This window comes from Cavia porcellus, unplaced genomic scaffold, assembly GCF_034190915.1.
Source record: "Cavia porcellus strain 051 isolate PalLab524CR breed Dunkin Hartley unplaced genomic scaffold, mCavPor4.1 scaffold_21, whole genome shotgun sequence".
Taxonomy (NCBI): Eukaryota; Metazoa; Chordata; class Mammalia; order Rodentia; family Caviidae; genus Cavia; species Cavia porcellus.
The window spans coordinates 38,764,574-38,791,070 of NW_026947504.1; the positions used below are offsets into that span (position 1 = coordinate 38,764,574).

At 37.4% G+C, this 26,497-nt stretch overlaps 1 protein-coding gene across 8 annotated transcripts in view; it reads left to right on the forward strand.

Moving 5' to 3' along the window:
- Positions 1–26,497, forward strand: part of Fry (FRY microtubule binding protein) — a 418,719-nt gene that overhangs the window by 234,605 nt on the left and 157,617 nt on the right. For all 8 annotated transcript variants that reach the window (XM_063232589.1, XM_063232590.1, XM_063232585.1 and 5 more), the window contains 5 exons: positions 2,025–2,078; positions 15,951–16,090; positions 20,478–20,568; positions 20,726–20,805; positions 21,027–21,107. In XM_063232589.1, coding sequence (XP_063088659.1) covers positions 2,025–2,078; positions 15,951–16,090; positions 20,478–20,568; positions 20,726–20,805; positions 21,027–21,107 — 446 coding nt within the window. The remainder of the gene's footprint in view (positions 1–2,024; positions 2,079–15,950; positions 16,091–20,477; positions 20,569–20,725; positions 20,806–21,026; positions 21,108–26,497) is intronic.

Consider the following 26,497-nt stretch of genomic DNA (forward strand, 5'->3'; position numbering starts at 1 on the left):
TTTTAACATACAACAAAACATATTTGAACTTATATACGCACAAAGAGAGATCTCTATATTTGAAGAAACCAGACTTGACTAGCCTAGAGTTTTTATTTATTTTGCAAATGTGTAGCCAGCACCACACCATGCTCCACCCGGGGACCTAAATGTGGAGAAAACAGGTAGAGGTTGGTGTGTGTGGAGCTCTCTGTTAAGTGGGGCAGTACTTAGAAGAGCATTCCGAAACAGAACTGTGGTATGGCATGATTTAACAGTGTGGAGTATTTTGCACTCTGGTAAACACTGTGAAAGAAGTGTGTGAGAATTTGCAGTTTGATAGGGCTGGTGTGGGTGGTCCCGCTGTCAGGGACAATGCAAAGGAAGGCTTTCCTGAGGAAGTGATACTGGACCTGAGGTCTGAATGTGAGCAAATCGAGTTAACACTCACAGGAGATCACTGGCCACTTTTGCTCTAATTCTTGTCCCCAGTGGTGGTGATCATTTGTTCTTCACTGTTCCGCCCAGCATGTACCACCCAGCATGACCCACGCCTAACCCTCAGTATCCATTGAGCAATGAATTAAAAAAAAAACACTGAGAACAAAGGCTTGGACTGAGATTGTAACCAAGGATGTTTGTGGGATCTGGGCCACTTGTTTTCACTTCTTTAATTTTCACTTTTGTATTTTAACTGGTTTTACAAAGAACTTCAGGAAATGATATTATGACCTTTGTTTAGGCAGAAAATGTTTTCCCTAAAAATTGCTGAATTTGTCTTCTTGTCTCATCATCTGCGTGTTTCTTTAATTCTTGTTCTTTCCCCATTTTTCTACCTAGTCTGAGAACCAGTCTGTTCTAGATCTTCCACATCACGTGTGCTCTAGGTAACATACTTTGGAAAGATTTGTTAGCCCAGTAAGAGCACAGTATTCTCTTCTCAGTGATGGTGAACCTTTTAGAGCTTTCAGTGACACAAACAGCCTGCAGTGGCATGCACGCCGTAGTTCACCACCACTGAGATATCCGCAGCTAGACAAGTTGGTGATTTACAAAGGCTCTGATTTAAAGTCCACGTGTCTGAGAGAGCACACTGTGTATGGCTTTGTAAAAGTCATTTTAATAAATATGAGATGATATCTCATTGTGGTTTCCATTTTCATTTCCCTGAGTATCCCATTTTGGTCAGAAACCACCATTCTGCTACCTGCCTGCCTTTCTATTTGTTTGGTTTTTTGTTTGTTCATTTGTCTGTTTTGAGACAGGCTCTTGTCACTTGTCACTTGTCACTTAGCTCCAGGTACATCCTTGTCGTTGCAACATGGAGAACAGTGTTTGCTTCTTTTTTAAGGCTAATAGGCCATTGTATGTGGTTTGCGTTTCCTTTATCTGTTCATTCATTGATAGACACTTAGTTTGATTCTTTGTCTTGACCATTATAATCGATACCGCAGTGAAGACTGGCATGTGGATACTCTTCCACACACTAGTTTCATTTCCTGGGGATATATACTCAGAAAGAGCTGCTTTTTAATTTTTCAAGGTACCTCTGTACTGAATTCCTTAATGGCTATACTGATTAATTCCAGTGTGGAAGGATTCTCTTTTTTTGCCATTCTTGCCATCCTCACCAACACTTATCTTTTGTCTTTTTTGTAAATATCATTTTAATAAATATGAGGCAATATCTCATTACAATTTCAATTTACAATTCCCTGAGTACCAGATTCGTTATGTTTTGGTCAAAGAAGATGATTACTACACACCTGTAATCCCGGCATGCCGGGAGACTGAGGCAGAAGACTTCCAAGTTCAAGCTCAGCCGGAGCCACTTAGTGACTTAGGGAGATGCTGTGAAGGCCCTGGGTTCAATCCCCGCTCTTGGCAGGAAGGGTGAGGGGAGTGGATGCCAAGAGTCCAGGCAGAAATGACCAAACATTCTTCAAAGAAAGAAAGAAATGAGAAAATGGTAACAATACCAACATTTATTTTGTAATTTTTAAAACCTCATTAATTATTCTTATGTATTTTTTTTTTCTTTGTAGGAAAAGCCACTGACAAAATCTCTGCAGCGTGGAGAAGACCCCCAGTTTGATCAGGTATGTAATAGACACTTTATATTGCAGAATGCACAAAGGCCCAGGCCTGGGTGCTCACTCCTGTGGTGAGGAACTTCCTCAGAGAGGATACAAATATTAAGAACTGTGCCCTCCAGCATTTACAGTTGAGATTTATGGATCTTCAATAGATATCTTTTGATTTGATTTAGGAAAAGCTAGCAAGTGTGGAAATAATAGGAGTAGGCCCTCAATTAATTCTTTCCTAAATCTTTCTCTGCTAGAATTTAAAAGATTGCTAAAAGATAGTTTACAGGAAATTTCATCCAGAAACTTCAGAGTCGTCCAAACACATGACATTATGTGACGATCCGGTCTCTGCACTAGAGTTTATTTATCCTTTAATCCAGCCTGCTGTTGTGAAGACATACTGTGCTAGACACCAGTTCTTCATAATCTGGGATAACTCTATCCCTCCAAGAATTCACAGTCCGCTGGAAAAGAAATCATCTCTACAACGATTATAGGATCTTACATTCTAATAAGGGAAGTAATACATAAAATTAACAATTTAAGGTAGAATAAATGCACAGAAAGACCATTAGAAATAGGTCAGAACTGCTAGTGGTTAAAAAGATAGTGGACTCTATATAATAGGTAGTGACATAAGACATCAGAATCTGTGAGATCGCTGTTTCTGTAACTTCAGGAAGCTGTAGGTACACTTGAAAACGATAGATATTGGACATCAGAGGAAGCTGGAGATGTTTGTGGTGTTTCCTAAACTTCTGCAGTTGATGACATAGAGGAGGGCTCATCTTCTTTAAAAACCTCGGTTTGTGCTGAATCAGAGCCACAGTGCTGCACCGTGGTACACACGAAGGCCTGAGATCCTCAGGGTGGATTTTTAGGGCCTAATTGAAGGACACAGAGAGTGCACTTTCACAGGGCTTTGAAGTTGCCTTCAGCACAGATTGCAGAGGAAGCGTCTCTGGCCGTACATGTCTGGATTTGTGTGATCCAGAAGCATCATGCTCTGGAGACAGAAGTCCCTTGCGTCCAGTGTTACAAACTATTCTGGAGAGATCACCTCAGACTATTCTGTTCAGCGTTAGCCCCCTGAGGCTGGTGTGAGTCTGGGCTTCCTATGTTACTGGAAGAGCTGTTTTTTTCTAGAATTGTTTTCTAGATTGCTGCTGAGTCTGAGGATGGGTTGCTTCTCTGTGTGTCATCTTCCCAAGTCAGATCATCATTTGGTATGGTCACCTGCAGGTGCGGGGATTCTCAGAGGACCTTGATGAATATATACATGGTATTTAATGTCATCATTTTGGAAATGGGGAAGGTAGTGGCTCTTTCTGTTTTGCTTATATTTATACAAATACCATCTTACTTCGTGTTTGTTTATTTGTTTAGTTTTTGAGACAGGGTCTTGATTAGTAGTTTAGATTGGCCTTGAACTTACAGTGATCCTCCTACCTCAGCCTCCAGAGTGCTGGGATTACAGGCATGTGCCCCCACACCTAGCTCATCTAACTTCTATAATGTTTCATTTTATTTTATCCTCCTTCTCTTTATCCTATTAAATTGCTACCATCTTTCCAAAAAAAGTTTTTTTATTTTTCTTTGGCCTAATGTACCTCCTTCGTTTTGTTCTAGGAAAATGCTCCTTTTAAATTTTATTGTCATTATTTAACCAAAATAATTAGGCTTAGGTACAGTTTTTCACTCTTTATTCAGGGTATTATTTCTGCATTTCAGCTTGGTGGAAAAGAACTGTCTTTCAAATTAGACGGTCCTGGGTTAAATTCCCAACTACAACGCTTAATTAGCACAGTTACTTTTAACCTTGCCACTCACAGTGTTGACTGTGAAGCCCTGTTATCCTCATCATCTGGGAGCCTATTAGAGCTACAGCCTCCTGGTTCCGCCCCAGAGCTGCTGAGTCACCTTAATTTGACCCCAGGTGGCCCCAGGTGTGTTAAGTCTACTGTGACTCTGCTCTGTGACACAGCTCGGTGTAGTATAGCGGCTCTTTCAAAAGTGTGATCAGTAATGTGATGGTCATTGAGAGCTTTGCAAAGACAAATAACGTTGCTTTCTTATCTCCAAATCATAAGTTCACACCTGAACCATGACAGAGGACAAGCTGCAACATCTGTCTCACAATAAAGAGGTAGCGAGACTCCCAGGCAACAAGAAATTTGACTAAAATTGGCCCACCTGTGAATTCAGTGAATTAAGTCAGCAAAGTTTTGAAAAGTATCTGCTGGAATTTGAATGTGTTAGCTGTGTGGGAAGGTGCTAAGAGGTGAGGCCTTTGAGAGGTGACCAGGCCATTGGCTGCTCCCCTGGGTGCCCTATGAAAGTCACAGGAGCCTGGCCCTTTGCCCCTCTACCTCGTGAGGACTGGCAGTCACAGTGCAACATTGGAAGCAGATGCCAGACAGTGCTCTCCTGCTGTTGCCTTGATGTTGGACTCTAGCCTCCAGAACTGTGAGAAACTTGCACATCATCTAGCCTTGGGTATTTTGTTAATACTGCAGTACCACAAAATGAATTTGAGACCAAGGTTGTCTGCTATTTCATCCAACAAACTGTAAGAATCGTGGTTCCCTTGGCAAGGCCATGAATGTATCACATAGGCTTTTGGTTTTTCAGCATCAAACAAGAATTTAATTATTTAATTAAGTAAGTGTTTATTTGGATTCCCAACAATAGGGTTGTGATCTGGCTCCCCACAGAAGTTTGTCTATAAGAAAAAAACATACTACAGATGTGAGAGTTGTATACAGATATCATTGACTGCAGACTAGGTACAATTAATAATGAAAGCGGTAACAGTACTTACCATGAAGAGGCACTGTACTGAGTACATCCTTTAAATACCTTAGTCAACAGGTTTCTGTCAAGAGGATATTTTTCTCAGTCTCTTCCTTTTAAATGCCACTCGTGTGAATGATAGAGTGTATAAAGTCCAGCTTCCTCTATTTTCACTCCCTCATCCTGAATGTTCATATTTACTCACTTATGTTTATATTTACTCACATATTTACTCACTTAACCAGCTCATGACTCATTTTCTTCTTGCTAGAAATAGAAGCCCAAAAAAGAAAAATAATAATGTGATGCTGCATAATTTGTTAAGCTTCCTCTCAAGCATTAGCCCACCTGACATTTCTCAATCCTTCCAACAACTCCAGAAGGGGATGCCACCACCAGAATTATCATCAACTCTATACAGAGTTACAGTCAATGGAAATGAGTCTCAGAATAATTGCCCTACATCATAAGACTAAAGCCCAAAACACCCAACACTGAAATCCATATGTCCTTTATAATTTGGTTTCAAAAACGAAGCTGATAACTATCTTGCATGTTTTATATGTTCTCTGGCATATTAGTCTGGTTTTCAATATGTATATATTATAATTAACTTTGTAAGGTATTATAAGATAAATTGATCTGATGATGGAAAAATAAAAGGGGTGTAGAGGGAGGGAGGTAAAGAAGGGAACTGAAATGTGTTATGTACATGCACCAGTTCCCTGTAGTGGATGTAACCGTTATGTACTGCAAACATGTTCTGATACAAGTCAGAAAATTGAAGTACATTGCTGACACTGCAGAAAGACATTTTCAATAGTTAAAGGACCTAACATAGTATTTCAATTTTGATTAAATTTGGCTTCCAGTGATAAAATAATGTAACAAAGAAGGGAACAGTTAGTATTGAGTAATAATTGTCTATCTCTGCTGGATACTTGCAGCTCTATATCTCTTTTTCCAACTGAAATTCACCTTAACTGTCAGTTTTCAAGTTTGAATTTAAAACAACAAAACAAATATATATTTAGATGCTAATATGTCCTGTCTCCCTAAATTTTTTATATTTTATATCTTTATAGTCTTATCTGTTGGTTTTATATTCCTTAATCACAGTCTAACCCTATGTAAGATAAACCTGAGAAAAGTCCTATATTTTAATAATTGACTGGTTTTTTTTACAAACGCAAAGAGGGACAAGAGATGGGGGAGAGGAGGAAAGGAAAAAATAAAAAGAATGTATTATGTATATGTACTAATTTTGCAAGATGAGTGTAATTAATATATTAATAAGTGCATCATTTATTAAGACATTACATATAATAATTATTAATAAGTAATGTTAAAACTTAAAATTTGAAAAACAAATTTAAAAATAAAATAGAATTACGTTGTATAAGCTGAGTGTTAGTGGGAAAAAAATCATACTAGTGAATGCTTTATACTTTGGAGAGCTAGAAATTTGTGTCCTCTTTTTACTTTCCACAAACTTGACACACTCTTACCAACCCTGCTCACTGGCAGCTGTGCGTCAAATGTTGCACCTGCTTGTGGAAATAAACAGAAAGGAAGCAGGTGCCTGCCCTGGAGGGGCTCCCAGTCTAGTGACAGAGGTAAGTAAAGCACTTGGCAATTGGATAAATGATAAGGCTAAAGAGTGACCTAATAATGCCAGGATGGAATTTGGTAGGAATCTCCAGAGGCAGGGAGGGCAAAGGGTGTGGAGCATTTTAGGAGCTGTGCAGCCCCGAATGGGTTTTAACTGTAGTCCATCTTAGTGTGACATCGTATCAGCAAAGAGATTTCCGGTGGCATTTTAAGGATGTATACTTCCACTGGCTTCTTAGAAGTAGCTACATTAACTGTCAGACATTAGCAAGAAAAGTGAATGAAAGTTGTCCTGGTCTAAAATTCTTAAATTTAGTAAACATTTATTAATTGTCTGTGTGTGCACATGTGTGCACACTCCCAGGACCCAAGGAATGTGACCTACATTCCTGAGACTTCAGATCTACACGAATCTCCAGTCTGGGCCCACATGCGAAAGAAGTGCCACCAGAGTCTGCAGGTAGTAAATGTTTTGAGACTCTAAGGTCAAATGCAGAGAAAAAGCTTCCTGGAAGAAGCTACCAGGTGCCAAAAACAATAGAATCAGTAGGATTTTCCTGGGTGTCAGTGATGAGAACGATAGACAATTTTAGAAGAACGAATTATGCATTTTGTGCAGAGACCTTAAAGAGAAGAAAGATATCATAAATTATCTTTGAAGTCTGAAAAACGAGTCAGTTTAATAAGGGAAAAGCACATATTGTTAAATCTTCAAAAGAAAGCAAAATCTTGACTTATACAGAAATATAATGAATGCATTAGTTTTATTTGATTCATTATTAATGAGGTAAGTTACAACCAATTAAGAAGAAAATCCAAAAGCAGACACATTTATAAATCTGAAACAGTGAAATGATTGTGAGATCAGAAACCAAAGCAAGCAGTATCTTCCCCATGGAGGAGAGAAGTCACTTAAGAGAAAGGCACTGGAAGGTCCCTATCCTTAGAGTCAGAAGACTCCTAAGAGGTTTGTTCTAGGTTTGCATTAAAATATGCATTTTCCCTATTTTGTCTCAGAGTGCTGGTAAAGAAACCAGCCTTCATAGGCAGGAAGGGGTGAGATTGTAAAAGGCCTCAGGGCCAGTGGGATGCAGCTTGACCCTGACATACCAGTATTAAGGTGATGTGACAACTTGGTGTTCATGCCTGAGGTTCAGTGTTCATGAAGAAGCAATGGATAAACCTTCAAAGGTAAGGCAATTTGGAAGCCTGGCACTGAAAAAAGATTTGAGGCTAAAGAGGCCTGAACTAAAACAGAGGCCTGGACAGTCAATGTGGATGAGCGTAAGAAAAATTATAGAAAAACAGTCAGTACTGGTTGAGAGAAAAACATAAGGTGACTGTAAATTTAAACCATAAACTGTGAGAAATTATTTCTGCTCAGATCAAACACCAAATGCTTGAAACTTACTAGAATCTGTACAAGATGCACAGATAGATAAGAATACCACAGGATTCCTGACCTCAAGGGTCTCAGTCCCAGCAGGAAGACAGATATCTGCACAAATAATTCTTAATGGAAACGCTATACTAGAAGTATACATCAAGTTCTGTAGCAACTCAGAGGGCAGCAGTTATTGGTGTCGGGAAGGTGGATGAATGTTTGTCACAGGAAGCAATCAAGACGTGGTGATATCCGTCATCCAGATGAACGTGATGAGCCAAGTTTTGAGTCTCATGGGCAAAGATGAAGTTGAGGGTGGAAATCAGCAGCTTGCTGGGGAGTGGCAGAGGCAGGAGTGGAAAGGTGAACTGTTGCACTATTGAGGAGCCGTGCTGAGCTGTGCTGAGTGGTCTCAGCTATTCTCTGTGTGCTAGAAGCTTGTCAAGCTCAGGAATTGCATGCTTGGAGCTGGAGGAGGAAAACAGGGGAAGGTATAAATCAGTTTTACACATGAATTTTCAAGAATGTTGGATGTTTTAGGAGAAAGAATTGAGGCTCATGGTCATTTATGTGGTCATTCAATGAACAAAAGTCAAGAGAGTAGAGTAGAATATCGTAGGGAAAGAGTCTCAGATCAGGAGAGTGAGCTCCATAAACAAATGACCCAAAAAATGTGAGAGAAGCCTAGGAAGATGCCTCTTTCCAGGGAAGTGGTGACCCACCATGGCAGCTGGAGAAGGGACATTGAGAGACATGCAGCCTGCAGAGCTGGAGATTAGCAGGCAGGAGCCCACAGAAAGCGGGCTATGGTAGCCACAGGCTGTTACTGACACTTGGAGTGCATTTGCATGGTTGGTAGGTTACTGTTGAGTAGTTTGAGGCATGGCTGCCACTGCTAAGTTATAGTGGCAGGCTGTGGTTGGCAACACTAGAAAGCAGTGTGCTAGAATAGTCATGATTCCATGACTGTGCTTGCGATCTGTGGAAAATGTCCTGTGAGTGAAAGGCAGGTGAGCTCACCATATTACCTTCAAGGAGTTTTCTTCTATTAAGTTTTGTTTTGTTTTTTCGTATTGGGAATCGAACTCAGGACCTAGCTGCACCACCGAGCTCTACCCCAGGCTCCTCTTCTATTGAATTTTAAAGACATCCTATTTAAATGGTAAGGCTTAGGCATTTGATTCAGATTCTTCACTGAAACAACAGCTACCTTCTAATGAGAGTGAACCTGGTAAGGGTAGGTGGTGGGCAAATCCAGCTGAAGAATCAACCCATTGAAAAATGAAAAACAACCCTCCAAAATAACTTACCTGCCAGCGGATGGATTAATGACAGTACTGGTGGGTATGTGCTGTCCTCACTGAATTCCTAAGTGTCCGTCCCGCTAGCCCGCTTCTTAATCCCACATGCACTGGTGATGTGATCTCTTCCTGGTCACAGCCATCGCTGTTGTTCCCTGTTGGTATTCTCTCCCCATAAGACCCACAGGGACAAACCCCGCAGCCCACCAGTAGCCTTCCTGTGTTCCTTTCTCCTAGAAAAACTCCCTCCCCAGCGTCCTATCATGCTGCCAAGCCCGAGTTGCTCACTGTGCTTATTCTTATCTCCTGTGCAGTTCAGTGTGCAATCGCCTGAGCATAGTGAGAGTGTTCACTTGGGACGATAGGATCTGGGTTCTAATTCCCACACCTCTGCTAAAGGCTCTTAGGGGATTTAATCATATTTTCTATGCAAGGCGAAGTAACTTCCACTTACTGCATGAGACTGTTTCAAGAGACAAAGCTGGAGCAGTACTTTAGATAGTCAAACAGTATGTGGTGTGCAGCCATTTGTGTTGCCCAGTGAGTATGTGAGCCCAAAATCCAAAATGCTCCAAAACTTGGAATTTTTGCAGTGATGATATGAAATTTCAAGCAAAATATTCCATAACATAAAATTTTGTTTAAGCCTTTAGAACTGTGGCCAATCTAAGAGGTACAGACTTTTCTTACATACTGTTAAGGGGTAACGAACAACTCACCTGCAACCACAGCAGGGTTAAGGCACAAAGTTATTTTAAAATGTCATGTAAAATTACCTTCAGGCTATGTTTGTAAGGTGTATATGAAACATGAATTTCATGTTCAAATTTGGGTCCCCCTTTCCAAGATACCTCATTATGTAGGTGCAAAAGTACAAAACCTGAAACACTTGTGGTCTCAAAGAAATAACCTGCATTAACTCAATTTATGGTTATATCATTAGAAAACATAAGCAGTTGTCTAAATTCCAACGGCAGAGAAAATGCACAAGAAAGTATATATGTTTACAAGTGAAAGGTTTGTGAAGTAGACTCAGCAAGTACTCTATTCAACAGCCAGAATTTTCATTTTTGAGTGTACATGTATCTAATCCTCCCTTCAGTGCCATGAAAGGTAAAGGCTATATTTCACTAATGGCTAAAGACATTGGGTATCTTTTGTATACTTAGTGAGCACTTATATTTCTTCTTTTGAGAAGTATTTATTCAGTTTACTTGCCCATTTATTGATTGGTCTATTTGATTTTCCTGGTGTCAAGATTTTTGAGGTCCCTATGTATTCTGGATGTTAATCCTGTCAGAAGAATAGATGCTAAAGATTTTCTCCTATTTTTTAGGCTCTCTTCCCTCTTTTAGCTGTTTTTCTTCCTGTACAGAAACTTTTTAACTCAATGTTGTCCCATTTGTTGATATTTTGCTATTTCCTGTGCTGTTAGAATCTTATTGAGGAAATCTTTGCCTGTGCCTATGCTTCAAGTGTTTCCTTACATTTTCTTGTAATGATTTCAAAGTTTCTGGTCTTATTCCTGGGTACATTTTGAACTGGTTTTTATATGGGATCAGGAATAGGAGTCTGGTTGCAGTCTTCTATAAAATCAGTTTTCCCAGCACCATTTGTTAAAGAGACTGTCTCTTCTCCAACATAAAATTTTGGCTCTTTTGTCAAAAATCAGATGGCTGTGGTTGCACGTGTTTATTTCTGTGTCCTCTATTCTATCCCACTGGTCTCTTGTCTACTTTTGTGCCAGTACCATGCCGTTTTTGTTATTATGGCTTCCTAGTATAATTTGAAGTTGAGTATTATCTCTAGTCCTGTTCTTTTTACTTGAGGGTGCTTTGGCTTTTCTTGATCTTGTTTCCTAATGAAATTTAGGATTGTTTTTTCTAGTGCTGTCATTCAAATTTTGATTAGAATATCACTGAATCTGTAGATTGCTTTTGATAATGTAGACATTTTAATACTGTTAATTCTGCCAGTCCAGAAACATGGAATGTCTTTCCACCTTCAAGTGTCATCTTTGATTTCTTTCTTCAGCGTTTTTAAATTGTAGAAGTCTTACACGTCCTTATTTAGGTTACCTCTAGTTTATTTATTTATTTGATACTACTGTGAATTCAATTATCTTCCCAATTCTTTCTCAAATAGTTCATTATTGGTACAATTTTTTGATGATTTTATATTTGCACCTTAGTTTCCTGGTATGTTGAAAATGCCATCCATCGATGGGAGAACACATAGTGAAATATACTCATACATTTATCAGAGGGCTAAAATAGCTTTTCACCATCTTACACAATGATAATTTTCCTGAAAAGGAAACAGAAGAAATGTTTCAACTCTGGTTCTAACAAATTCCATCAAAATTTCTTCAGAACTTATAAATGAAAAATGGAAGCAAGTAAGAGTAAAAACAAACTGGCCTTGGATTTTACGTAATAGTGTCATTCAGCATTTCTTAAATATTCTGCTGTGACACAATTCATTCTATGAAATGAACCAAGATGTTAAAATAAATAATGAACTTTACTAGTTTTCGGGGAAATTTTATTCAATGTACAGATTTTTATATTTTTAATGTTTTATAATTATTATCTTTGGTGCTTATTAATCACTCACAAGTAGTATAATGAGAGCATAATGTGTGATTGAGTAATCATAAATTACATTTGCAGTTACTTGAACAGATCAGTATTTGTAGCACTCAGTGTATATCCTGATCCCCAGGGTTGCTTGGCCCCTGGACCTATTTGAAAAATTAATCCATTCATAGAGTTACTTTAAAATTATTCCTTAAGTGCACCACTCATACCAAGTCAGCCTTTTTACTATAAAATACAGAATAACTCCACTGAGTAATTATTCAGATATTTATATGTGAATTTTCTTCTTTGCATTTAGCAAGTATAATAAAATGCTTATGAAAAATCAGTGTCTTCACCGTAGCATAATAGACAGTCTCTTCTAGCCTATTTAGATGTAAAATGTCAAAGTAAAGATTTAGGACACTTACAAAGTGCATTTAGTATTCCCCTCTGTCCCACCTGAAAAAGAAAACACCAGTACAGAATGGCTCTGTGATTCCGAGCACTTCATCTCCTCCTGCGGCCCAGAACCTAGCTCATGGGTGCTGGAAGGATAGGATAATTTATATGCAACAAGAACATCTTTGTTGTCAGCCTGCCTTCTTTCCACAGCAGCACAGAGCTAGGATTCATCTCCCACTGGCTCTGATTCCCGTAAATGAAGGAGCTGAGTAACCAAGAAGCTGGCTAGACCTTCCTCCCTTCCTGAGCTTTGAGGGCCAGGTCTTGCAGATTCCACCCTTCCTTCCTGAAAGCCTGGCTCCCGAGGGTAGGCATGGAGAGATGGAAAAAACACTCACATCCACCTCATGCTGGCCTTTCCTCCCTTCAGAGGTGTTCTCAGTGTATTTGCCATGGAAAGCGTGGCCCGTAGGTCTAACACCAAGAAGAGCTTCTCAGTGACTTTTTCATGGGTAGAAAAAATACTTTAAAATAATCTATAGCCGAGGTTTGAAGAACACTGTTGACATTCTTTGCAGGAAATGTGGGCTACACCTAACTGAAGTAGCTGAACACTGTGTACTTTATCCAGAGGTGTTTGGAATCAGGCATAAATTTCTATCTCCTTTATGGGTCTGTAGTGAGTAATGGAGCTTGTAAATATGTCACACAAGTATGTTTAATAACTATTTTAGGACAGTTTGGGAGTTATAGAAAATTCACAAAGATAGTATGAAGAATTGTCAATTCTCCTGTTGTTGGCATCTTATATTACCATGGTACAATTATTACAAGTAAGAATCCAGCCTCAGCACGTTGTTAATTAAGCTCTCCCTTCGTGTTTCATTTGGTTTCCTTGTTGTTACTGTTCTAGGATTCTATCTAGAATGCCATGTTCCATTTCATTGTCATAGTCCTTAGGTTCCTTAAGACCTATGCAAGTATTTTTTAAATGTTGAGATAATAATGGTGAATGCTTTGGGATTTTTATTACATATATAATAATTAATGCCTTTAACCCCTTGTTAAGGGCTCTGAATCCTTACCTGTTTTTTTCCCTGCAGAAGGAACCTCATTCCAATTCAAAACATTTTATTTTTGCTTAGTTGTTTTGCAGTGCTGGAGATTGAACCCAAGCAGTCTTGCATGCTAGCCAGATCCCTAGCCCCAAATCAAAACATTTTAGATAACAATGACATGGGAAATACACTTTCTTGTAGAGGAGTAGATTGAGGAAGCATTAGTAAATCACTCCTTGACATACACCATGCTTCTGTTTCTTTCCAAAAGTTCCTACTGTTACATTCACAACCGCAGGAACACACACTGTGGCTTGTGGGTACAATAAGGATGGTAGGGGCGGGCTTTTTTTAAATGATGAGATTGTTTTCAATTTTAAAAAACTAGTTAATGGTGACTAGGTTCACAGGGCAAGCTGAATGAAATAACCTATTTGTTTTGAACTTCTATTAACTTATAATCAAAGATAATTAAAATTTGTAATCAAAGATAATTACGATTTCCTACAGCCATTGTTACAGGAGAAGAAATTTAAACTATCAAGATTTTGAATCTGAGAAAGAAATCCTTAATTGTTTCATTCAATTTACAGGGCTTCTTTTAAAGGTGGAGGTAGAAAATCCTGTTGACATAGTGCGGTAGCTACCTTCACCTTAGTTTCTGCTTTGTAAAAGGAAGTTAAGCCTCATCTGCGTAGCTACAGAAGTGGGTTAACCATCCATCCCGTTTTCTGTTACCTCCCAGCCCAGGCTGAGATCTCTCCTGCCTAGAATCTTGCAGTTACTTCATTCAAACACGTGTGTTCTGCACACCCCTAGGGAAATAAACCTCCCTACACAACTTTTTATGGGATTGTTGTCCCATTCAAAAATCTGTAAGAGCTCCCTATTTCCTAAACAGCAAACGTTTCCCACATTATGCCCTTCCACTCTGGCATGCCAGACACTCCTCCCCTTCATTCAGCTTGTTAACTATTGTAATTATGATCAGCAGAGAATCGCTTCACATCTTCACTGCCATCCACTTTCCTGCCTTGGGCCTTTGCATATTTTCTTTCCTGGCTCTCATCTCAGATCTCTGCCCTTGCTTTATGAAGCTATAAGTAAAATACTACCCCCATTCCTTCTAAACCCCAGTTTCCCCCTTCTTCTGGTGGTCTGTCTTTTCTGAGAACCTGGTTTCAATGTATATTGGCAAAGTTCCTCGTAGACTTGTTTTTTTTATCTGCATTATTTATATGACATTTACTCCAGATGTGGATCATGCCAATTAAATTCCTTTTTTTTTTCACTTTAAACTTATCAAACATTGTCATGTCAACATTTTAAAATATGATTTTAAATGTTTTCATAAATAAACTTCATTAAATCCTACACTGTATTGAGACATTTAAACGTAGCTGGACATTTAGGGTTTTTTTTTCTGTTTATATGCTAGAAATAATGCTGTGATGAGCATTCTTATTTATATCTAATTGGGTACTTGAGTTAAATTCTTTTTTCTTTTTGATACTGGAACTTGAACTCAGGACCTCACACTTAGCAGAAAGGTGCTGCCTCACTGAGCTAAATCCCCAGCTCTGAGATAAATTCTAAGAATGATAGTCTTCAGGATGATTGTGATTGTGTTCTCAATACATATATCCTAATTACCGTTTAGATGTCTTAGGCCAGTTTTTATCTGTCTGTAGTATATGAACATGCTCACCAGCGCTGGGTATTACAATTTGCTTATACTTTTTGTTAAGTATTTTAAATTTACCTTGTTGCTATTTTCCAAGTTTTGGATACAAGATACATGGGTATTTTGTAAATACTTTCAGTTTTTAGCTTATTTTTAATCATCTTGATGTCTTCCAGAAGCAAAAGCTTTCAATTTTGATAACTTTCAGTATATCAGATTTTTACTATCAACTTTGCCTTTTACCTGTGACATGTTTCCCTAATCCAAAGTCAGAAAGATTTTCCCTTATATTTTCTTCAGATGTTTCATTCAGCTTTTAGATTTTGTACTTAGATTTATGAGTCATTTTATTAATTTTTGCATGTGGTATGAGATCTAGATTAAGATCTTTTTTGTGGGTGATAAGTAGTAAATATCAAGAATCTTTGCAGATAAGGAAAATAGAATAATAAATCTATCAAAGGTGTATTTGTAGTTTAAAGAAGAGGGGTAAGTTTGCTTTTAATGGAATAGAAGATAAATTATTCCTACTTAATATTTTCAGTCTAATTTGGTGCATATCTCAAATAAATAAATGAATGCTTATTGGTAGAAACTATTATTACATTATTGGGTTTATTATTACATTATTTGTTTATTTCACTTAAACAACATAATTGTATTAGTATATTGTATTCACAGCAAGCGTTTTAGAAGACCTAAAAGTACAAAGTACGATCCTCCAAGAAAACAAACAAACAAAAGAAGTACAAAGTAGGCGGTGTGGGAAAATAATTTCTCTGCAGTTCTACGAATTACCTGGATGCAGTTAACTTCTAATGTTTAGAACAAAAGGGAGTCAAAGTAATTACCTTTCTTAAACCACAAAATTATCGTTATGTGGGGAACATCTGTCAGCACCAAGGCCATGGACTCTCGGGAGTGTACTAATAAAGATTGTGAAAGACAGGACTGCGATAAATAAGACAATTTAGCAGTGAATATTGCTTGAGGTTATTTGTGAAACAGAAGTTTCTCAGCAGTTGGTGATGCCACGAGGCCTTTTTAATTGCCTGCATCTGTCCTGTAGGTCATCAGCTCCATGAGCTCCCTCTCTGAATACTGCCTACCTTCCATTCTGCGAACGTTGTTTGACTGGTACAAGAGACAAAATGGCATTGAGGACGAATCACATGAATACAGACCAAGAACCAGTAATAAATCAAAAAGGTATACTTCTTGCCTTAAGGTTTATGGTTTTTGTCAAGAAACATGAAGTGAAATGAGTCGTGTGGCACCTCGGCCTTCCTGGCTGAGTGCAGGGATAGGCGGCTGGCGCTGCGGGGACTCTGTAGTCCCTGCGAAAGGAACTACATTTGGAGCATCTTGCAGCTTACCGCTGTGACAAGTTGGAAAATCACACACACCCGTATTTCAGCATTTGTGTGGACAGACATAGAGGGTCATGGGTCACTGTTTTGCCTGATGTGTTTCCTCTGCTCTCCCCGCTCCAGTCTACACCAAAGCCGAGGGCCATCACAAGCCTTGTGTGCTGACATACTATTTTAGTCTTGGAGGGAATAACCTTGAGTGCTCAATGTACCACAGCAGGCAGCGCACTGGCCTGGGGAGTCTGTGGCTGCCGCTGCTCAGTGTGACTCAGGGCAGCAAATTGGAGAGGTTGGAGTCACAGGCTCTGACTTCTTGCAGCTGAGAATTTTGTTTATTCTGTGGTCCCTTCTCTTGTGTCTTTGAAAAGAGGAACTTGCAGCTACAGGAGCACTTTAGCAGTTAAACCCCTTAGGATTTTCATGTGGTCAAATTAATACATGTCATTCCCCAGCCAAATTTTAGGTAAATCTTAGATGTTTGAAATTAACCCCATACAGCAAGGTAGTGCATATAAGGAAGTTTAATGTGCTGAGGGTTAGAGTCCTTTGAAAGGCAATTAGATTTCTCTGCATAACGAACTGAGTAGCATTCTTTTTTTTTGGTGAGGAGGGTACTGGGGATCAAACTCATGACCTCACGTTTACCAGGCAGGCACTTATGCTGCTGAGCTAAATCCCCAGCCCTGGATTCTTTTTTTTTAAAAGAGAAAAAAAATGCAGAATTCCATAACAATATAATTGATTAATAATTGTTAATCTATTGCATACTGTTATCTTCAAAGTAGTTGTTCAGATTACAAGATATAGACATACAAAATCAATCAAACAACTATAAACACAAACCATTTTCTTCAATGAACTAAAAGAAATTAGTAGTATAACTATCTTAGCCAACTTGTGTGTATATGTATATGTGTGTTTATATATATATATTTTTTTTTTTTTTTCTTTTCTTTTCTTTTCCCTGCCTTCTTTTCTCCTTTCTCCCATCCTGGTTGCTTAGGCATTCTTTAAATGCTTTTAAGGACAGTAAACTAAAATTAATTACTCAGAATGCTTTTAAAGACAGTAAACTAAATTAATTACTCAGAAAACCTGACATTAATTGCTTTTAGTGAGAGATTTATCCCTATCATTTTTCTTGACAGACCCAATACTTATTTTAAATAGTCTTCTCTTAAAATGGAAGATCCGTAATTTTACCAAATTATATTTCATCCAAATTAGTAACTCAGTTTTATATTTATCGTGTATTCATCATTGTGTTTATGGGAGCAATTAATAACTTTTTCATACTGAGTAACTTTTTAGTTGAGAAAAGTTTTGAAACAAATTATATAACATAACACTCACCATTTGAAAACAAATAATTCAGTGTTTTCAGTATATTTTCAGAATGTACAGTAGTCACTGCAGTATAGCTGTAGAACATTTTTATCACTCCAAAAAGAAGCTCTGTACCCATTAGCAATATCTCTTCAAATATTTTTTCAACTTAAGAGATTTTAGAAGTGTAATTTCCATTCTGTGAAAATTGTTTATAGTATATTATAATACATGAATGGGATTGTTTTATTTTTCTCGTCACACATGTTGGCAAGTAAACAGAGCTCCCCAGAGACGGGGACTGCAGGAGTTTCAGTGAGTTGAATGAATGAGTTTTAACCCTAACTTCCTCTGTTTTGTCAGAGTTTAGTTACTGAAACTAGACTTTGCACGGCTGTTTCTTTATAGATAAGGTAAATGGTTCTGAAATCACGTACTGATTGTTAGACTGACTGCTGAGATGAAATATCTACAGAATTAGGACAGTGATATTCAGCTCATGAGCATTTTAGTTACGTTTGAACATTTAAAATGAGAGAATGGGAAAGAATGGCCTTAAAAAATCCAAAAAAAAAAAAAAAATGGGTCTGGGAGCATGATGCAAGCAAGACACAGCTAAAAGAGGCGCCGTGAAGAGGGGCGTAAGTAACCGGAAATAGCTGGGAAGGTTAGACGGGGAATTATGATTTCTAAGATTAGTACAATATCAACATTTTTGCTGCCAAATAAATTTGTCAAATGCCTCTGGGTCCTGCCTGTTAGGCCTTCACTCACCAGTAAAGTTGAATTCATTATTAGAAAAGTATCTGTACAATTTTATTTGAAAATATAACTTGGCTTACTAAATAAGGTAAATTCAGAGGTTAAAATATTTTTTTTTCTTGCCAAGAGCTGCACCTTTTTTGGAATCTTCTGGCCGTTTTTGAAAACCCTAACTCACCAGCTGACAAAAACGTCACTCTGCTATTGGCTATCTAGAGTTTTCCTTCCTCTGGCTTTCAGACTTCCTGTTTCCTTCTTCAGTGATGTAACTACCTAGAGGCTGACTGGTGGACATGCTTTGTTTGCAGCTGTTTCCCTGATAGCAGTAGCACTTTGTTCTAGTTCCACTGAGTGTTGAAATATTTCAGATATGTGGGTTTTCCCTACCCCTTTTTTTCTTGGCAGAGCTGTTCATAAATGATCCTAAATGAATGAGTTCCTGCTCCATGCATATATTTCTTCCTAAAAGGTAGGGCTGAGTGTCCCTTATTAGCCCATTCTCCTGCATACCAGCCTTAATTTGACTTGTTTAAGGTATAGTACACCTCTAAAAGTCACGGTATGTATGTATGTATATATGTATTTTTTTCTAAATATCTCACTGTTTTCTTGTCACTCTCTCTTGACTAGATAAAACCATTTATTTTTAATAATCTTGATTTTTTTAAAGCGATCTCTGCTGATAAGTCTAAATTCTGTCATTCTTTCTCATTAAGTATTGAGCATTTGTGTTTCAGAGATCATGGTAAATAATATTCATGCTCTATCTTCTCAAAATTTTATGTAAGCACAAGTTGAACATCCTAAATCTAACATGCTCTGAAATTCAAAAATTTTGGAGTGCCAATGCGTTATAAAGTAGAAAATTGTATATCTCACATCATGGGATAGATCACAGTTGGCATAATTGTACTGAAAATATTGTATAAAGTTATCTCAGGCTATATATAGAGGTAGATCTGAGATGAAAATGAATTTTGTGTTTAGATTGGGTCCCATACCCAAGGTATTCATTGTGCATATATGAATGTTCCAAAATCTGAAATCCAAAACACTTGTGTGCCCAAGCATTTTTGATAGGGCATATTTGACCTGTAATATTAGTACTGTCATACTGTACATAGAGAAATTGCTGAGTAGACAAGACATAATTTAATTCAGGATTGTTCTACACCAAAAGTCAATGCTCTTATCCACCACTCTGTGCCAAGGAACTGGGCATTCGCTTCATTTGTCTTGCTTTGGTCAGTTCTAAATGAGTTCTCAGTGCATTAGGTAACAAAGAAAATAGGGTGGAGGTACGCATTTCTAGCCTTTTATAGTTCTATTTTAGACCCAGACTTTATTTTATTTTTGTTACTAGTACTGAACCTGAAGCCTTCTCACTGAATTCCACCCCACCCCTTTTTTATTTTGAGGCAGGGCCTCAATATATCACTAAGTTCCTCAGGCCGGGCTCTAACTTGTAATTCTCCTGCCTCAGCCTCTCAAGAGTGCAAGGATTACAGGCATGTACCACATACTTAGCCTCTACTCTTCGACTTTGGAATGAGTGTAAAAGATGCCACTTAGCTATTTGAAAGATTTCTCTTTCTTCTTTCCTGTTTTGTTTTGTATTTCTTCCAGTGTGCTTTTGCTTCTTTCCTGCTTGCACTAAATTTCAAATGGGGAAAGGGTAGACAGAGGGACAAAGGAAAAATAAAAGCAGTGCTGATCTCTTTTCCGTGCTGTCCAACTCTGATTATACTAGTTCTTTATTGTGTAGCTCCTTTCATGAGCTCCTTTGAATACACACCCCTCCATGGTGTGTCTTTGGTTCACTGCACATTTCACAAATCACAAAATTCCTGGATTGCAGGCTACATACTGAAAGAAAGTTCACAAGATGAGACATGAACACCCAAGTAACTACTCAAGTTCACATAGTTAGAAAGTTTAAATTTGAACTCAAATATTTTGTCTTCAAATCCAATGTTTGCTCAGTGATAACAGAAAAAGCATTGGCATGCATGTACCCACTCCATCCATCGAGTAACGAAAGAAGTTTACAATCCACTGGGGATGAAGTCTAGAGTTTTAATGAATTATTCCACTTTGAAAATATTTCAGTACTAATTAATGTATTTTAAATTTTACAGTGATGAACAGCAGCGAGATTATTTAATGGAAAGACGAGACCTCGCCATTGATTTTATTTTTTCTTTAGTGTTAATAGAAGTTTTGAAACAGGTGTGTAATTTATTATTACTTTTATTAACATTTATTAATCTAAAAGCTTGAAATTCTAAGTGTATTAAATTGTTCATGAATTATAAATGCTGGATCATGAGTATTAATTTGCTTTTAAATATTCTCTTCTAAATTAAAAGTTGGCCCTTTTTTTCAGATTCCACTTCATCCTGTAATAGACAGTTTAATACATGATGTTATTAACTTGGCTTTCAAGCACTTTAAGTACAAAGAAGGGTAAGGTGATTTATTTATTTATTTATTTATTTTGGGGGAGGGGATTGGGAATCGAACTTAGGCTCTTGCACTTGCCAGGCAGGCACTTATGCTGCTGAGGTATATCTCCAGCCCTAAAATGATTTCTGGCATTAGAAGGGTGAAGAAGTTGAAGGGTGCTTAAAGCTAGATCTTTTCGGATAAACAGGGATCCCTAACTTGTCCAACTTTGCTTTGCTTAGGTATCTCGGTCCTAACACTGGCAATATGCACATTGTGGCTGACCTGTATGCAGAAGTCATCGGAGTGTTGGCACAAGCCAAGTAAGTGGAGCACAGAATCCCTGACCGCAAGGACATCAGTGCTTATAACCGAAAGGGGAAGGGTAGATGAGAGTTCACTGGAAACTAGGGTTGCTTTCCAGTGTATGCCCTTCTTTGCCTCTCACTAGAAGGTCCCCCACGGCAGGATCTAATTGTCACTTCTCACTTCGCCACTTAGAGCAGACCCTGCTGCCCCTGTGGGGTTCAGACCACTCCTCAGGGAATGATCTGGACTAACCAGACTGCTTTTCTGTCTGCCCAGATAGTCCAAAAATACTTACCAATTTTTAAAGTTTTGTTTTTCATATTTCTTGAGTGAGTGGTGATTACAGTCTATCATCCGTGAGTGGGAAAATTCCATGCTAGAATGTCCCTTTTACTATAGACCTTACTTAATTCAGCTGAGCTAAAAATGTCCCAGACTGTCATGGAAACAAGGCAGGGGAAAATCTCATTACTATATTTATCTGGCCCCGTAATGCGACTTAGCAAGCTAGAAAAAAGTATTGTTAGACTATTAGCAATAGTACATTTCTTCCAAAATGATGTCACACCCTAGTTCACCCAGCTTCATTTTATTCAGCAAGCACACAAACTGAGCAAGATCCTGAATGCCTAGGTTAGGCAAAATGATCCAAGGACCTAGGATGAATTCAGGCCAACAGCTAGCTTACAGCAGCAGTGATGCTCTGATTCTTGTGAAATGCAATCCTCAGAAAGACATCTGTGTCTTTTGAGACAGAATGTCCTAACCGAGTGGCATGGAAATACACAGCTTATCCAAAAAAATTGAAGTATTTATTCAGCAAACTTACCTAGTCAAAACATAGACAAGAACCCAGGAAATAGAGCCCCCAAACTAGTAAACTCCTGAAATCTAACAGTTACTAACAAATCCCTTAATTCTCATCTTTAAAGGAAACATTTTTCGCTGTGAAGTGATATTCACAGATAGTGCTTTTTCCAAGTGAATTAAGCTACAACTAGATTTTTTACAGTATTTTGACCAGTCTATTGTTGCACTGATGACTAAGTGGCCCATAATATTTTTTCAACCAGGCAATGCATAGTGATATGTAGTTTAGTCCTAAATTAGTCTCCTGAAGTATCTCACTACTTGCCCTTAAGTATACCAAGACCATTACTTTATCATTTATCATTACTTTATCATACAAGTACAGCTTCCTTTGTCTCAGGAAAAAGGATGTATGTTTATCTAGAACAGTTTGGTTAATTTATTTTTCTTTTTATAAAGTTAAATAATGTAATAATTCAAATTGTAGATCAAGTTCCCAGGGATTATGCAAAGGAGGTATGAAATACTTTCCTCATTGTGACCTTAGTTATTGAGGCATACTGTGGTCTGAGTTTTAGCACAATCACTATTTTAAATCTTCCTCATAACAATGGTAATTAATTCTGCTCATTAAGGGATGTTTTAATGTTACTACTGAATCTTTCACACATAGTATTGACTTTTTCAGACTCAATCCAAAGTAAATAAGTGCTTTGATGAAAATGTGGTACATTCATCTGAATAGTGTTTACTTATAAGACTCAAAGATTTTTTTTGACGGTTTTCAATCAGACTTTATTGGTACATTTAGGTATACGTAATGATCATATTCATGATGAAGAATTTGTACCTATACATGATTTCACTTGACTATGATCTCAAGGTGCATCCATTTACCTAAAAAGGTCTCGAGCTTACCCTTCTTTATGGCAGAGGAGTAAACCGTTGTATAAAAAATACAAAAGACATGTCTTCTTTATCCATTCACCAGTTCACAAACATTTGGGCTTTTTCCAAGATTTGACAATTACAAACTATGCCCCTGTAAACACAGGCTTATATCTATCACTATGATACGATGCTTTTAATTCTTTTGGGAAAATATTAAGAATACCTTGGTCAAATGGAACCTGTATTCCTAGTTTTTTGAGGAATTTCCATACAGATTTCCAAAGTGGGTGTCTACACTCACACCAACAGTGGAGAAGGGTTCCTTTTCCCCACATCCCCACCAGCATTTGTGATTGGTTGAGTTCTTAAAGACAGCTGTTCTTTCTGAAGTGAAATGGAATCGCAGTGTTGTTTTAATTTGCATTTTAGAAATGACCAATCCTGTTGAACATTTTTTTGTATATTTATTTGCCATTTGTATTTTTTCATCCATTCATTTGAGATTCCCATTTTTGGATTGGGTCTTTATAATTTTGGGGGTCTGATTTTTCAGATTGTTTCTGTGTTCCTCATTAATAGTCCTTTGTCTGAGGAGCAATTGGCAAAAAATTGTTCCCACACTATGGAGTGTCTCTTCATTCTGTTGGTGATTTCTTTTGCTGTAAAAGCTTTTTAATAACATGAGATGCCTGTTGTTGAATCTTTCTGATAGCACTTGTGTGATCAGGGATTTGTTCATAAAGTCTTTGCCTACAACAATATTTTCAAGAGTTCATCCTATTCTATCTTCCAGGATACTTAGTGTTAATATTTTAATATTTAGATCTTTGATCCATTTGGATTTTAGTTTAGTGCATGGTGAAAGATACAGAGCTAGTTTTAGTGTTCAGCATGTGAAAAGCCAGTTTTTACAGCACCATTTATTAAAGACGATCTTTCTTCCAGTGAACATGTTTGGTTTTTTTGTTAAAGATAATGGAAGTAATGTTTACAGTTGTTTCTGCATCTTCTAAACTGTTGCATTAATCTTCAGGGTGTTTTGTTTTGTGTTTGGTTGGTTGGTTGGTTGGTTTTTGTCACTGCTATACTGGGGTTTTTTATTTGTTTTTATTATTGTACTTTTTTTTTTAATACTGGGCATCAAACTTACAACCTCATGCTTGCCAGTCAGGCACTTGTGCCAGTGAGCTAAACCCCCACTCCCTACTATGCTGTTTTTGTCACTGTGGTTTTGTAGTATAATTTCAAGTCTGGGATTATAATGTCCCCGCCTGCCTTTGTTACCTAGAATTACCTTTGCTATTCTAGGTCTCTTCTGTTTCCAAATGCATTTTAGGACTATTTTGGGGGTCTGATTAGAGAATCTCTAATTCTCTGTGACATAGTGTTGGAATTTTGATCAGAATTGTATTAAGTCTGCATAAGAACTTTGAAACTATGACCATTTTCACTTCTTCCTATCCACGATCAAGGGATATCTTTCCATTTTCTGATATGCTCTTCTATCTCCTTTTTCAGAGTACCATAGTTTTCAGTGTAGAGGTCTTTCACTTCCTTTATTAGATTGATTCCTAGATATTTCTCTTTTATGTTTTTCTTTTTTGGATGCTATTGTGAAAGGTGTTGTTTCCCTAATTTCTCTCTCAGTGAGTTTGTTATACATATGCAGGAGTGCTATTGGTTTTTGAGGGTTGACTTTGTATACAGTTATCTGCTGAGTAGATTTATTAAATTTAGAAGTCTTTTGGTGGAGTTTTGGGGTCGGATGTGTAAAGTATTATGTCTGATGGGCATTTGGGTTGTTTCCAAGATTTAGCTATTTCAGACTGTGCTGATGTAAACATGGGTACACATATATCAATGAGGTAAGATGCTTTAATTCTTCCAGGGAGACATCCAGAAAGAGTATGGAACCTCTCACTATTTTTTGAGGAATCTGCACATTGATTTCCACAGTATTTGCATCAACTTGCACCCCAGCCAACGGTGAAGAAGGGCTCCTTTTTCCCCACAGCCTTGTCAGCATTTGTTATTTGTTGATTTCTTGATAAAAACTTTTTTTTCTGGAGTGAGATGGAATCTCATCATTGTTTTAATTTGCATTTCTCAAATGACCAATGATGCTGAACATTTTTTCATATTTACTTGCCTTTTGTACTTTTTCTGAGAAGTGTCTGTTCATCTAAGATGTCTATTTTTAGGTCTTTCAATTTGCAGGGTCTGACTATTTTTTCAGTTATTTATATGTTCTAGATATTAGTCAGTTGGGTCCTTCTCTGGTTTTGGTATCAGAATAGTGCTTGCTACCAGTAATAAATCTGGAAATATTGCTTCCTTTCAGTTTCAATAAAGAGTTTGAATAGCAATGGTATTAGGTCTTTTCTAAATATCTTTTGTAGAATTTTACAGTGATTCTGTCAGGCCTGGGCTTTTCTTTATTGGTAGGTGTTTAATTACTTCTCCAATTTCATTGATTGATGTTGGTTTATTTAGGATTTTTATATCTTCTTGAATCAACTTTAATAATTCATATTTATCTAGGAATCTGTCCATTTCTTCTGCATTATCCATCTTATTAAAATACAAGTTCGCAGATAGGTATAGGTGATCTTCAGGATTCCTGCAGGATTTGTTGTGATTTCACACTTTTCATTCCTCATTGCATGAGTATGACTCATTTCTTTCCTGTTTTTGTTTTTGTTTTTGTTTTTGTTTTTGATAAGGTTGGCCAAGTGTTTGTCACTCTGCCATTTGTTCTAGAGGAGAATGTTGTTTTAAGTTCCATTGTTTTTATAGTCTCTTTTGCTGTTGATTTCCAATTTCATTACACTATGGTCTGATAATATGCTTAGGATAATTTCAATTCCTTTGCATTTACTTAAGCATGTTCTATGAGCTATTATGATAGTCTATTTTGGAGAATATCTCCCCTGCAGCTCAGAAGAATGTGTATTTTGATGTCGTGGGGTGGGACACTGTATAGACATCTACTAAGCCCATTTGTTCAAAAGTTTGATTTAGTTCTAATATTTCATTAGTTTTTTTTTTTTTTTTTTTTGTCTAGCTAATCTGTCTATTTGTGACAGTTGGGTATTGAGATCCCACAATGCAATTATATTAGGGCTTATTTGATTCTTTTATATCTGTCAATATTGTTTCATATCATTGGGTGCACTGTTATTTGTTCTATACATATTTATGATTGTGATCTCTTCCTCTTGGATCATTCCTTTTACAAGGATATAGTGATTTTCTTTGTATCTCTTATTGTGGCTTGAAATCCACATTGTTTACAAATAGAATAGCTACCCCTGTTTTTTTCTGGGTTCCTGTCACATGTAATATTGTTTTCCATCCTTTGACTTTCAGTGCATGAATTTCTTTTGGAATTAAATGTATATCGTTGGGGACAACTATTTGTAAGAAACTAGAGACAATTAGGTAAACAGTGAAGATCTCCAGTGGACTTGCTTTGAATCTGTATTTCTTTAAATTGTTTTAACTGTTTTGTTCTGTTTTGATATGTTTAATCTTACCCTCTTTGAGATATAAAACAAGTGTGTAGGACTGATAACCATATTACTGAGTTTTTGTTAGATCATTGAGCAGAACTGTTTGCAGTGTCACTTTTTGAATGTCATTTTACATACTTTAATTTTGTAACCTGAACAGCTATTTCTAAGATGACAATATGTAACTTATC